The 12,787-nt window shown below is 38.2% G+C and overlaps 2 protein-coding genes across 2 annotated transcripts; one reads left to right on the top strand and one right to left on the bottom strand.

Annotated features, from left to right (window-relative positions):
• Positions 1–1,194: 1,194 nt before the first annotated feature.
• LOC139854732 (uncharacterized) lies at positions 1,195–2,593 on the bottom strand. Its single transcript, XM_071844019.1, has 3 exons — positions 2,065–2,593; positions 1,760–1,904; positions 1,195–1,339 (listed from the first exon to the last, which is right to left on the bottom strand). Exons 1-3 carry the CDS (start codon positions 2,591–2,593, stop codon positions 1,195–1,197), a joined length of 819 nt encoding a protein of 272 aa, XP_071700120.1.
• Positions 2,594–4,969: 2,376 nt separating this feature from the next.
• On the top strand, positions 4,970–5,867 carry LOC139854731 (uncharacterized). The gene is made up of 2 exons (XM_071844018.1): positions 4,970–5,423; positions 5,668–5,867. The coding sequence occupies exons 1-2, from the start codon at positions 5,039–5,041 to the stop codon at positions 5,865–5,867; spliced, it is 585 nt and encodes a 194-aa protein (XP_071700119.1). The 5' UTR covers positions 4,970–5,038.
• The last annotated feature ends 6,920 nt before the right edge of the window (positions 5,868–12,787 follow it).

The following is a 12,787-nucleotide window of genomic DNA, read 5'->3' as shown; positions in this document are numbered from 1 at the left end:
GATTCGTTCCTCGGCCCAATCTCAGATCTGGCCCAAGCCCAATTCCACCTGTCTACACCATAGCACTCTGATAGAAGACGTTCTTTGTTTATTCACCAAGTGAAATAACTGAGGGTACTTTTTCTGTAAGGAACCACCTCCTTTACAAGTCTTTTATATTGAATTTTTGTCTTTTAAAGTAATTCACAATTATTAAGTTTTCGACTTTAGCTACTTTAGTTTAATCAACATGTTAAAATCACTTTTATCCATGTCACCTGTCATGGAACCACACTGCTGTCACATCAGCGCCACCTCAACAGCTTCTTCTAACCATATTCACTAACATCCATCACACCCACCACATTGACCGCACTTCCAATAATTAATATTTTATTATTCTAATTGTTATTATTATTATTATTATTATTATTATTATTATTTTAAAATTTAAAAAAAAAAATTCAAAATCAACAGTTATAAAATGAACCGTTTTTTTTTTTTTTTTTTTTTTTTTTTTTTGAATAAACGGCTACTTTTTTACCCACCTCTATATAAACAACCTTTCACAACTCATTAAACACACACTTCTTCATCATCTATTTTCTCAAAATCAAACGACAAACTTAAACCAAAAATGTTGACTGCTCCCCCATGATTGTTTTGTTCAACGTTTACTATGGTAGTGGTTTCGATAGAGACTACGATTACAAGAGTGGTAAAAAAGTCATGTTTGGCGAAATCGACATTCGTGACTTTGGCTTAGAAAGTTTATTAGCTTTCTTGAAGAAAAACGTAACTTTCGAACACACGGATGTCCTATACTTTGAAGACAATTGTCTTCCCGAATTGTCGGCGATGAGTCTTCGGAACAACAAAGCTTGGGACTCGATCAAAGAAACTCTCTCATTGCGTTCAAAGGTAATATCTCTGTATTTGATTTTTGAAGACTACTCTCCGGCATATTGTTCCGGTTACTACAGTGATGGTCAATTCTAGTCGGATGTTCCTGAATCCCACGACGATTAAGTATCATAACCGGATGTGTTTGTGTTTGTGGTTGTCTTTTAAGTTTATTTTAACCGTTTGAATTTGTGTTTTGAATAAAAGTGTTGTTTAAAAAATAAACATTGCATTAAAGTTAAACATTACATTACATTACAATAAACATTAAATAAAAGTACATTAAAATTAAAAACACACAATAAGCATAAACTAGTCTTCGTCTTCATCTTCATACTCTTCTTCATCCTCGTCATCTTCATCTTCTTCATCCTCGTTATCTTCATCTTCTTCGTCGGCTTCTTCCTCATTTAGTTGTGGATCAGTCACATGTTCGGGAATGTTTGAAGGTCCCGAACTTGGATCATAGCGAATACGGTGATTTGGTGGAAAATTTCAAATGTGTTCAATAAGATTATCTCGAAGAAAATGATGACTGCCTTTATCCCTTAGTTCTTTATCCATTCGGATATGTAATTCAACCCGTTCTTGGAAGTCTAATTGTCGAGGACGACGCGTTGGCGGATAATCTTCTTCGAGACCAGAAAAGGCACGACCACTGTCTTCGGTTATCATATTATGTAACAAAACATAAGTATACATAATCATTTGAATTTTGCTTATATAGAATTGTCGTGCCGGACTTTTAATAATTGCAAATCTACCATAAAGTATACCAAAAGCTCGTTCAATATCTTTTCTTGCAGACTCTTGGAATCTTTTAAATTTCTTTGCTTTTGTATCATTGGTATTTTTAAAAGATTTAATAAGAGTTGACCATTCCGGATAAATCGCATCCGCCAAATAATAACCTCTAGTAAATTGCAACCCATTAACAGTATAGTTACATTGAGGTGACATATCTTTTAATATTTCGTTTAATAAATCCGATTGATTTAGAACATTTATGTCGTTGTTTGAACCTGCCAGCCCAAAAAAAGAATGCAATCCATATATCATACGAGGCAACTGCCTCTAACATAATTGTTAGGTAACCACGATCACCTAGTGTATATTGTCCTTTTCAACCAATTGGACAATTTTTCCAAGCTCAATGCATACAATCGATGCTCCCTAATATACCTGTAAAACCATGTATGTCTTCATGTTTAGAAATTAAACGTTGCACATCATGTGCATTTGGCCTTCTCAGGTACTCATCCGAATATAAGTGTAAAACACTCTTGGAAAAGTTTTTCAAATATAAATAAGAAGTTGATTCACCCATATGTAAGCATTCATCAAAAGCATCGGGTGCAACACCGTACGCTAATTGTCTTATAGCGAACGTACATTTTTGAAAAACGTTAAAACCATATAAACCGGTTGCATCTCGTCTCTGCTTAAAATAAGTAATATAATCGGGTATAGGTTCTTGATTAAAATTAATTATACCTCGACATATACGGATGAACAAAGACTTGCTCATACGAAAGCGTCGCCAAAACCTATCGAGTGGGAAAGTATGGGTGTCGGAAAAATAATCGTTGAATAGTTGTCTAGCTTTTCCTTCTCGATCTCTAAGAAAGTGTCTTCTAGGAGCTCTAGGTATCGGTACAACTTCACCTTCGGCTTCATCTTCTTCTTCTAAAAAATATTGGATTATATGCATTTGCAATTGCTAACGCCTTTTCATAATTTTCGTCATCTCGATCCATTCTCAACGAATATTTTTTTAAGTGTTTTTATCAGTAATAGTTGAAGTATATAATGTATGAAATATGTAGAACTATATATAGTGCAAAATTGAAAAAAAGAATCACAAACGACTGTTTTGCAACGGATCTATACGATTTTGGGTCCCACTTCAGCGTGTTACCAAATGTCGTTGCATAGCATTTTTCAGGGCGGTGGATGCAACGACGCCCCAACGGCGGCCGCTAACATCGGCGTGGATGAACGGCGGGACCAACGGCGGCCAACCACTCCTGCGATGTGAATGGTCTAATATTGTAGTTAATTGGTAAACGCGCGTCACCTTTTTTTTGAACGGCGATTTTTTTGGCATCAGTAGATCATTTCTTTCAACGACCCTCATCATTTGCAAGTAACACACACGTTCGGGCGGAAACCTGAACCCGATCGACGGTACCCGGGAACACATCCATTCGGGCAGTGGTTCCGGGTAGGGGTCCGTGAACGAATCCGGTAAAAACTCCCTATAGGGTCAATATATACCACCTTTATTGGTGTTCAATTGGTTTAAAGAAAATCATGTCATCCTTAAAGATCGAACCCATGACCTCTCCCTAAGTTCACGCGCGTCACCTAAGAGGAAGCTTTGGTCAAAATTGAGCACAGGTTCAATCCCATTGTACATCGGGAATTTACAACTTCATTGACTCTTGAGATTTAAACCCCAAATTATAAACTCTAATTTTATAAAGTCATCAAAACAACCGAATTAAATCTTATAAATACGATCGAAACTCTCTCCTACACAACCTAAATGAATCTGTTGATCCAAATGGATATGAAAGGAGTCCGCATGTGTTTAAAGCTGAAGGTGTATACCCAATGCGGCAATGTAATACGAAGTATATCACTATGTATATGTTTTGAATATTATATTATTTTTCTGTATGTAATCATACCAACCTCTCTAATTGTTGTTAGGTGCCATGTGTGATGTGTCACTGTGGTTGAAAACATGTGCCACTTCTATGCTGATGGGAAACGGTTTTAACAATTGGTAGAGGATCTGGTTCGCATGTAAGAAATCACAACTAAATAATTTAAGTGGTTGGGACAGATTCAATTAAGTTTATAGGAGATAGTTTCGTTTGTATTTTAATTCGATTGGTTTCATGATTTTATAAAATTAGGGTTTATAATTTGGGGATGATGCTAATGAAGATGATTGTAAGATGATTAAGTTGGGATAAAGATGAAGTGGAGGAGATGATAAATGAAAAGAAATAAAAAACGAAAATACCCTCACATGTTTTGTAAATGTGTTGAGTTAACGAAAATATACTAACGATCGTTGTTGGAGATAATAGGTTAAGGAAATGCATAATGGTCCCACATCGGAAACTCATAGAAAGAAATGTATCTATAGCTTATGAGAACTTCACTCTATCACCAATTGATTTTAGAGTAATATATAACTTATCAGCTTATATGTCGTACATGTTGACAAACCTGAAACGATCCTACAATCCTTAGTGTTAAGGTAATATGTGAAATAATGGTAAATGAAATTAAAAACAGTTAAGGTCACATATGTTGTTTAGTTAAAAGTTGAAGAACTAACGATGAAATTTTATCATTTTTTAATGTTGCTTTATAAAGCTAGAACTCTCACGTACCATTCAACATTTGAAACGTTGACAACGTTTAATGATAACCCCAAAATAGTCAAATACTCAGATATCGATCCATCAAAATAGCTACCAAAGCTTCTTGAATCAAAATTTGTCAAAATTCAGAGTATAACCTTTTCTTGTATTTGGATTTTTGATTTCTTACAGAAAAATACAAAATACAAAATATACAATAAATTGAGTAGTGAGTGAGTGAGATACTCTGTAAATAATTAAGCGCGCGTAAGCTCACTTGGCCCAATAAGTTTACCGGCAATTGCAAGTCACCAATGTATTCATCACAAATTCACTACACGACAACAACTTGCAATATCCGGTTTCAAATCAAATAACGACTTATGACCATCTACGACTCAAAGATTCATCCACATCCACAAACACCTTATATATATAAAGCTTATTTACAGGTTTTCATCCTCGAATCATTCTCGACCTACACAATTTTTAATTTAATATTTTCAATTCAATATCTCCGTATTTCTCGCTAATTAGCCCTAATTTTTCTTATTTACATTTGTGCCATTCTAGGTTATGGTAGTTGTTATTTACTGCAAATCACAGAGCCCTACCGCCACCGGTTTCCCTCGCCTCCTCTTCTTCCGCTACCGCCGTCTGCCGTGACGTCACGTTAATCATCAATTAATTACTAATTCATCTTCAACGGAATTGATTTTTGATTTTTCGTTTGTATATAAATTTAGTACAGTATTAAATATTAATTGATTCATACAATGAAGAAATACAGTCGGAAAGCAAACGTGAAGAATAAAAAAGGACGATTAACGGAGAAATCGATGTCGTTTCATGGCCGTGCAGCGGAAGATATGGTAGGCAAATTGATCAGGCCGAGAACTGTGCCGGAATTAATTTCCTGTAGAACCGCGGTTGCAACCGAGACGGTAACGATTTCGAAGCCTAAATTGACGAAGTTGTTGCTTAACGTAACGGTTCAAAGAAGCTTAGGTGTTGTACACGTGTTAATATCGCCGGAGTTAACGGTCGGTGATCTGATCTCTACCGTTTTACGACAGTATGTGAAGGAAGGCCGGCGACCGGTGTTTTCGTGTCTTGATGCTTCCGGATTTGATCTTCATTACTCACAGTTTAGCTTAGAAAGTAAGTTAAATCTCTTTGAATACACGTACGTACTTGAAAACGTTTTTTATGGTTATTGTAGCTTGTACGTAAAAATCGTAACGAATTCTGTTATAATTATAACTGCTCGTTAATGATGTTAGTTAATTGATCAAATTCGATTAAAATTTTAAAATTATAAGATATTTATAATATTTATAATGAATTAAAGCTTAAAATAGGTATATTGATCGTTACTTATTTGTCATGAACTGATCATTTGCAGGTTTATCGCCGGACGAAAAGTTGAACGAATTAGGTTCACGGAACTTTTTCCTCTGTCCTAAGCAACCGGTAACCGTCTCCGCAAGCTGCGGCGACAGTAGAGTTAGTTACGGCGGTGTGACTGCAACGCCGGCATCAACATCTAGGTGTTCGAAGGAAGCGGAAAAAGTTGGAGTCGGTTGGCTTAGATTCATGCTATGAATTAGTAGTATGAATTAGTCCATAAGCAGTTTATTAATTTCTACAGTATCAAGTTATTATAGGTATTGTAGAATTTATTGTGTTGAATTTGTAAGTACAATCGTTGAAATCTGTTCACCCTCCAATTCAGGAATCGATCAAAATACTAAAAAAATTTAATGATGATGATTTAGGTTTGAAATTATTGTACAGTGTGATTGTGTGAATTAGCTTGTAATTTAATTTAATGTGTTTATATACTTTTATTTTTATTTATTTATGTATTATTTTTTTTTTTTTTGAAAAGCAAATAAGTTTTATTATATATATATATATATATATATATATATATATATATATATATATACTAAGTACTAGGTTTTGAGCCAGTGCGTATCATAACTACTCAAAATCTGTTTTAAATAAGTCACTTATTTTAATTTTATGACGATTGATCTACATATTCAAGCAGTATTTGTGGTTGCGTTTAAGGAGGACATGCCGACCCAGTAGCTTAAGTGTGGTTAGTTTGAGCCCGTACTCTATTTTCAGTAAGTCATAGGTGTTAAAAAAATGACGCATTTCTAGTATGTTAGTATATTTCGTTTGCAAAACGGGACTATAAAATACATATATGTTTCATATTGCGTGTAGTTTCGACAACAAAAAATTGCTCGGGTTCTATCAAATTTTAGAAATCGGTTGAATCTAATTTTTTTTGGGTAAGTGTATTATTGTAGGGTTTGGAGGAGAAACCCTGTGTCGAGTGTTGATGATTTTCCTTGTTCGTGGTGTATTATTGTCGTCCTGGATTAATCCAGAGACTGGTGATCGTGTGCGGATCGATCGATGGGAAAGTTTGTGTTCCCTAGAGTGATTATTTTGGTGATACCTAAATTTCTTCGTTGAAGGAATAATCCGGTTGCGGAAATGAGGGAGGTTGGTTCTTGAAATAGAGAACATACTTGATTGACCGGTTGAGTGTTGCGTTATGGACTGTTAAAGTGCAGAGTTTTAATGGAGGCAGCTTGAACGTTGAGCGCGTGAAATATCGCTTGTTGCGGTAATGCACGCTAGGGATTATTAGCGTGTGGTGAAAACTTCGGATTAATGGAAATTGTTAATGGAATTGTTGCAGACATCGAGTTTGGATGTGTGTCGGAGGACTATAGAGTGTAGGTTCGGATTAGTTAAGTGACTAGGATCACGAGGACGTGATTGAATTTAAGTGGGGGAGAGTTGTAACATCCCGTTTTTCTTCATACATGTCTGAGGTACTTGATTGATCTTTAGAATGTTCATACTTGGTTGTATAATAGTATAAAGATGATTGTACGATGAGTGCATGAAGTGTACCAAGCGTACACGTGTTGCTTGTTCGAATGTCGAAGAAAACTGGACGTTGTTTGAGTTACATGATGTGTACGTACCTTTTCGATCCCAAATAAAGTTTGAGTTGACATTTCAAAACCTTACCATTAGAAAGGAAATCTTATTACGTTTCCAACGATATTTGATTCATCGAAAACGGAGTTACGGTCAAAAAGTTATGGCCAAAACAAGTTTGCTGAAGTTCGGATGAAACAGGCAATTGTCACGGCGCGACAAATTGCTCCGCGGCGCGACAAATGCCTATGTTGAAGGTCAGAAAGCTTGAAAAACATGTTCTAAAATCACCCTTTGGGCCACGGCGCGACAAATTGCTCCGCGGCGCGACAATAGGCACGATCTGGTGCTGTTCAGCCTTTTAATGAGTTAAATGAAGGGCAAAGTTGGTATTTCACATATGGACGGGTTTTTGGCCATAAAACTGATCCCAATCTTATCCAAACCTCATTCTCTTCATTCTCCTTCCCTCCCACTCACACACCAAACCCTAGAGAGAGAGTAAAGGGTTTAGAGAGAGAAAGCTCAAATCGGGGAAGAAGAAGAGTGTTTTGGGTCGGGTCACAAGAGTTAAAGTTGTTCTCCTCGTTCACGGCTACGTTGTGGTAGTAATGGTATGTTCTAACTCCGAAATTCATCCTTATGATTTCATATTTAAGTTAGGGTTTTTAGCTTTTAGTTGTAAAACCCATTTAGATGATGAAGTGGGTTTATGGAAACTAGTTATTTTTGATACATGGCGGGTTTTGGGTTGATTGATGTTTTGGCCATGATTAGGCCTTGGTTTAGGGTGTAATCACTTAGTTTAGTGATTTTGGAAGTGTTGGAACCCTTTTGGGTGTATTTGAGTTGACTAATTTTGAAATGGGTCAAAAATTAGGGTTTATGTGTCAAATTGGGTTTTGAGTCAAGTTTTGGTGAATTAAGTATGCAAATACTTGTTTTAGGTGTTATTTGGTGTTTTGGTAATATAATCACTAGTCGTTAGTGATTTTGGGCGTTTTTGAGACTTAGGTCAAAATGGGTCGACTTTGATTGGGTCGAATTTGGTAATGACACTAAATTGGATTAAATGGATGTTAAACACTTTTGTTAAGTGTTAAATGGCATTTTTGAATGAAAGTGAACGTGAGAAATGATTTCGGGTTAAAATTGGTATTTTAACCATAAAGTCAAACTTGGTCAACCATGAAACGGGTTTTTGGGCAATATACGAGATAGTATGCATTTAATGGCTAAAGTTGATGTATTTGGGTATTTCGGGAACGCGGGAACTAGTCTCGTTAGTTTTGGACCTTCGGGTGTCATTAAATGTATAAAAAGGTGTATTTTGCACTTATGTGTCTAAATGGGCGGATTGTGGAGGTAGGTATAAACCCTTGGTTAAGGGTGTTTGCGTCAAATTCTCTTGAAGGGAATGTGTGTTGATTGTGTGAATACCTATATGTATATTATAGGTAAAAGCTTGGTCGGTTGCGTTTGGTGGCGACTTTACATACATGACTTGTGCATGCATCTCGAGGTGAGTGGAATAATTATGCGTGTACGTATATAATGTATTTATTTGTGAAAATGAATGTGGAAGTGTCGCGGTGTTTAAGACACCACATTCTAGGTAACGAGTAGTATTGTCGCGGTGTTTAAGACACTACTCATTGTATGATTGACGAGTAGTATTGTCGCGGTGTTTAAGACACTACTCATTGTTTAATTGACATGTGGTATTGTCGCGGTGTTCAAGACACCACATCGTCATGGGAGTGGAATTGTCGCGGTGTTCAAGACACCACTCATTGTATTGAATGATGTGTGGATTCGTCGCGGTGTTTAAGACGCCACATTGTCGTAAGGGTGAGCTAGTCGCGGTGTTTAAGACATCACCCGGGGGATTAGTGATTACGCGGTGGTTAAGTAACACTAGTGGATGTTATGAACTCCAACGGACCTTCAAGTACCGTTCCCTTGTGTAATTGGTTAACCATGGTTGTGCGAATTGTACTTAGCATATTAAATTGTGAACTATATGCTGTTATCGTTGCTAGCTTATTGTGGAATGTGAATAGTAGTTTATGCATGATGATTGCATGTTGTCGTATTGCTAGCTCGTACGTGGTATTGTGTAAGTGTATGCAAGTAAGTAGGTTATATATGAACATGTATAATTACTGCATTCACTAAGCGTTAAGCTTACCCCTCTCGTTGTTTACCTTTTTACAGGAATTGTTGTGAAGCTAGCTAGTTGATAGACTAGTTGCGTAGGAGCACTTGGGCTCGATGGGGGTAGCTATTGGATATTGGACGTGGATTGGGGATTTGGTAGATCCTCGGGATTATGCTCTTGGTATCGGGTTGGGCTATTGTGTCTTAACCGTGGTTTTGTGTAAATGTTTCGCGGTCGCATCGTTTGGTTGTGTCGAGTCAAACTTTGCACGTGAAATACATTCTCGTAAGGATGTATGGTGTCATTTGTAAACCAAGAGTCGAGAATAGACGTTTAACGTTTTATTATGATAAGTTGTATATGGATAACTCTTTCGAAATGGTTTGTATTCTTGGGTGTTATTGGGACCTAACTTATAAAAAAAAAAAAATGTACTCCGTTTTTGGTTAAACGGGTTGTGGTTGTTACAAGTGGTATCAGAGCATAGTCTAAGGGAATTAGGTGACCTTGGAATAGGTGCCTAGTCTTAGACTTTTGACGGATGTGCGTTATTTGCGGGACTTGTAGGAATACGGGTCGGATTGAGATTTGTTAGTGCCTTAGAGTAGGTGACTAACTAGGACTTATTTTTTTTGTCAGAAGTGTGATTATGTGGGGCCTTATTTCGTGTGTGAATTAGTGCCTTAGATAGCTAGTGCCTAATGTAAGTAGGCGAACGTGGACATTGTTTTAGTGATAGTCACCTAGGATGTAGGTTGACTTGTGGTTGCGATGTACTTGTGTACATTTATTATTATATTGTATATAGGTGTATATATATACAGGTATCTTTTGTGCGGTATCCTAGGAATGAATCTATTAGAGAGATTCGTATGTTTGGCGGTTTTGAGTGATCAAGTTCACGATAAGGACTTTGGTCATTCGGGTACTAGGAGTTATCGCGTGTTATTTTGTGTGAATGTTGCGTCAGTCCGGGTAAAGTACTTTGCGTGACCATGTGGAAATGGTAAGGTACGCATTTGTAATAATGACCGATCACCATTATTACGAAAGTGTATCTTGACACTAAGCATGACATGACAAGTACCGAACGGAGGAAACGTGGCATGGTTGGGGTAGAATCGGGATGAGTGAGGAATCTTTTTATGGTTCCTAGGTTATAGTTGTCTCGGGTGATGTGCTTGTTGTCACATCGAGTTCCTTGCGAGTCGAGAAGTGTTACGGTGGATTCGTTTAGCTAAGTGAGTGAGCCAACTCACGAGTTTGGTGCGTGCTTAGTCACCCTAAGTAGTGGGTGCATTATTGAGATTGTGACTGGTTGTAGTTACCCATCGTAACTGGGATGACGGAATTACGTGTGCGTGTGTGCGGTGAAGACTTGAATTCCGTAATGGAATGCAATAAGTCTAATGATTGTAGTTTTGAGTTATACTCGGTAGAGTGTGTGGTTAGAGAATCGTGTTGGGATTCTTGTTGTGAGTCGCCTTGGAATTGGCGAATCGGGGAGTCCTTGGGTCATTAAACTCATGGGAGTGGGACCCGTATGACGATGGTTGCATTAGTGTGTTGTTGATTATAGGGCAACATTCTTAAGGGAATACCCCTTGTAGTAGTGGTTTTATCGAGGTGTAGAAAGGATGTAAGACTTGGTGTTTCCAAGCATCCCCTTAGCGATTGGATGAAAGGTTTCGTTAGGCTATGTTGTTTTGGCCTTGTGGTGTGGGTAGCGTGTGATCGCTAGAAACTTTCAAGAAGACAATAAACTGTAAGGTTTGTCGGATAGGTGTGACTTCGAGTTATTATTGTGGTAAAATGGGTGACATCGGGTGTATGAAACCCAAAGATCGAGTTTCTAAATTTCGGTAGATTGTGGTGGGAGTCTGCATGACACTGCGTCAGGTGCCTTCTTATACCTGCTAGTGTAATGTTCAACTCCGGTGATGGTGTGATCACTCTGTGCTTAGGGTGCCCGTGAGATGCCCTTAGAAGTAGCGGAGATTACAACAGTGATCGACGAGTGATTGTAATTCGACGGTTAAGAAAGTCGGAGTTTAAGAGCATTTCGGTAAATACTTCTTGGGAAGTGACTGATGAGCGAATCTTGTTGCTCTTAAGTGTTATATGGGTGAAGATAACCGGTGAGCTGGTAATGGAGTTCATGGACGGTTAGGCCGAAGGTTAAGATGAAGTGTTGATATTGCGGTCGATGCAATTATTGTGTCGGATTGGTCACTCTTCTCCATGGGAGTGAGCAATTGTTGGTAAGGGTTCGTTGCGTGGAAGGTCGGGCGATCTCGACTGAGATGTACGATTGATTAATCGGAATGACGTATGCTTAGGCATAGAGACGTATGTGGGACTTTGGCGGAGTTCGCCTTGCGAACGATTAAGGCAGTCGATTGTGATTTGTGATATGAAGGTGCGAAGTCGTCGCGTGTACGACACCTCCGGTAATTTTGTATGACGGCTCTGAGAGCCTAAAGTGAATTTGCAGTGATTCGGTGTTTATGATTAGTGATGAGAATGATCATGTGTGTTGTGGAATGGTAATTCCGCGGGATGTTATCATCTTTGCGGTAAGAATGTGGAGCTAGATCCTAAGTGGGGGAGTTTTTACTGCCACCCGAGGAAGCTCCCGTGGTACTAGATCAAGTGAAGTGTAAGACCTCTTAAGTAAGGTGGTCGTGTAGTACCAAGGTGCAGTATGAGACCAAGTGTGAAGTTTGAGATCACGGAAGTGAGAGGATGTAATTGTTATTGTGGGTGCTCTCGTGATAATAATTTGGGTAGATGTGAAACTCGGATAGTACTGCCAAGTGAGTACGAGTTCGAGATGACAGTGAATACTGTATTTTCCCTGTCGGGAAACGTGATCGTGAGAATTTTCAGTGGATTATTCCACTTTGTGGATGGTTGTGAGGCGGGGAGCGCCGGTTCTCATTGTCTCACGTCGAGACACGCGGTTGTTGTTTATTTACGAGAGTGTGTTCCCTAGTGATGTGACCTGTTGGTTGTATCGAAATGTCGAAGCCATCCTCAATGGACGGTCTATGTAGGAGGATTCACCTGGCGTTGGTGAATATTTTGTGGGTCGTGTGGCGAATTGCGAATTGTCGGGATAATAATTCGTCATTGACAGGATTCTAGTACACGAATAGTTTCCATGCTAGTACTAAGGAGCCGTAGGGTATGGATGCGTTGTAGGGTTTGGAGGAGAAACCCTGTGTCGAGTGTTGATGATTTTCCTTGTTCGTGGTGTATTATTGTCGTCCTGGATTAATCCAGAGACTGGTGATCGTGTGCGGATCGATCGATGGGAAAGTTTGTGTTCCCTAGAGTGATTATTTTGGTGATACCTAAATTTCTTCGTTGAAGGAATAATCCGGTTGCGGAA

This window comes from Rutidosis leptorrhynchoides, chromosome 6, assembly GCF_046630445.1.
Source record: "Rutidosis leptorrhynchoides isolate AG116_Rl617_1_P2 chromosome 6, CSIRO_AGI_Rlap_v1, whole genome shotgun sequence".
NCBI lineage: Eukaryota > Viridiplantae > Streptophyta > Magnoliopsida > Asterales > Asteraceae > Rutidosis > Rutidosis leptorrhynchoides.
This window is presented reverse-complemented; position numbering and strand designations above follow the sequence as displayed.

Bases quoted from the DNA above. Each gene is read 5' to 3' on its own strand.
- LOC139854732 (XM_071844019.1), bottom strand. From the start codon at position 2,593: ATGCATATAATCCAATATTTTTTAGAAGAAGAAGATGAAGCCGAAGGT. The intron at 1,905-2,064 runs GTATATTAGGGA...TTGGGCTGGCAG, and splicing joins AGACATACATGGTTTTACAG to GTTCAAACAACGACATAAAT. The intron at 1,340-1,759 runs GTCAACTCTTAT...CTATGATCCAAG, and splicing joins GATGCGATTTATCCGGAATG to TTCGGGACCTTCAAACATTC.
- LOC139854731 (XM_071844018.1), top strand. From the start codon at position 5,039: ATGAAGAAATACAGTCGGAAAGCAAACGTGAAGAATAAAAAAGGACGA. The intron at 5,424-5,667 runs GTAAGTTAAATC...GATCATTTGCAG, and splicing joins CTCACAGTTTAGCTTAGAAA to GTTTATCGCCGGACGAAAAG.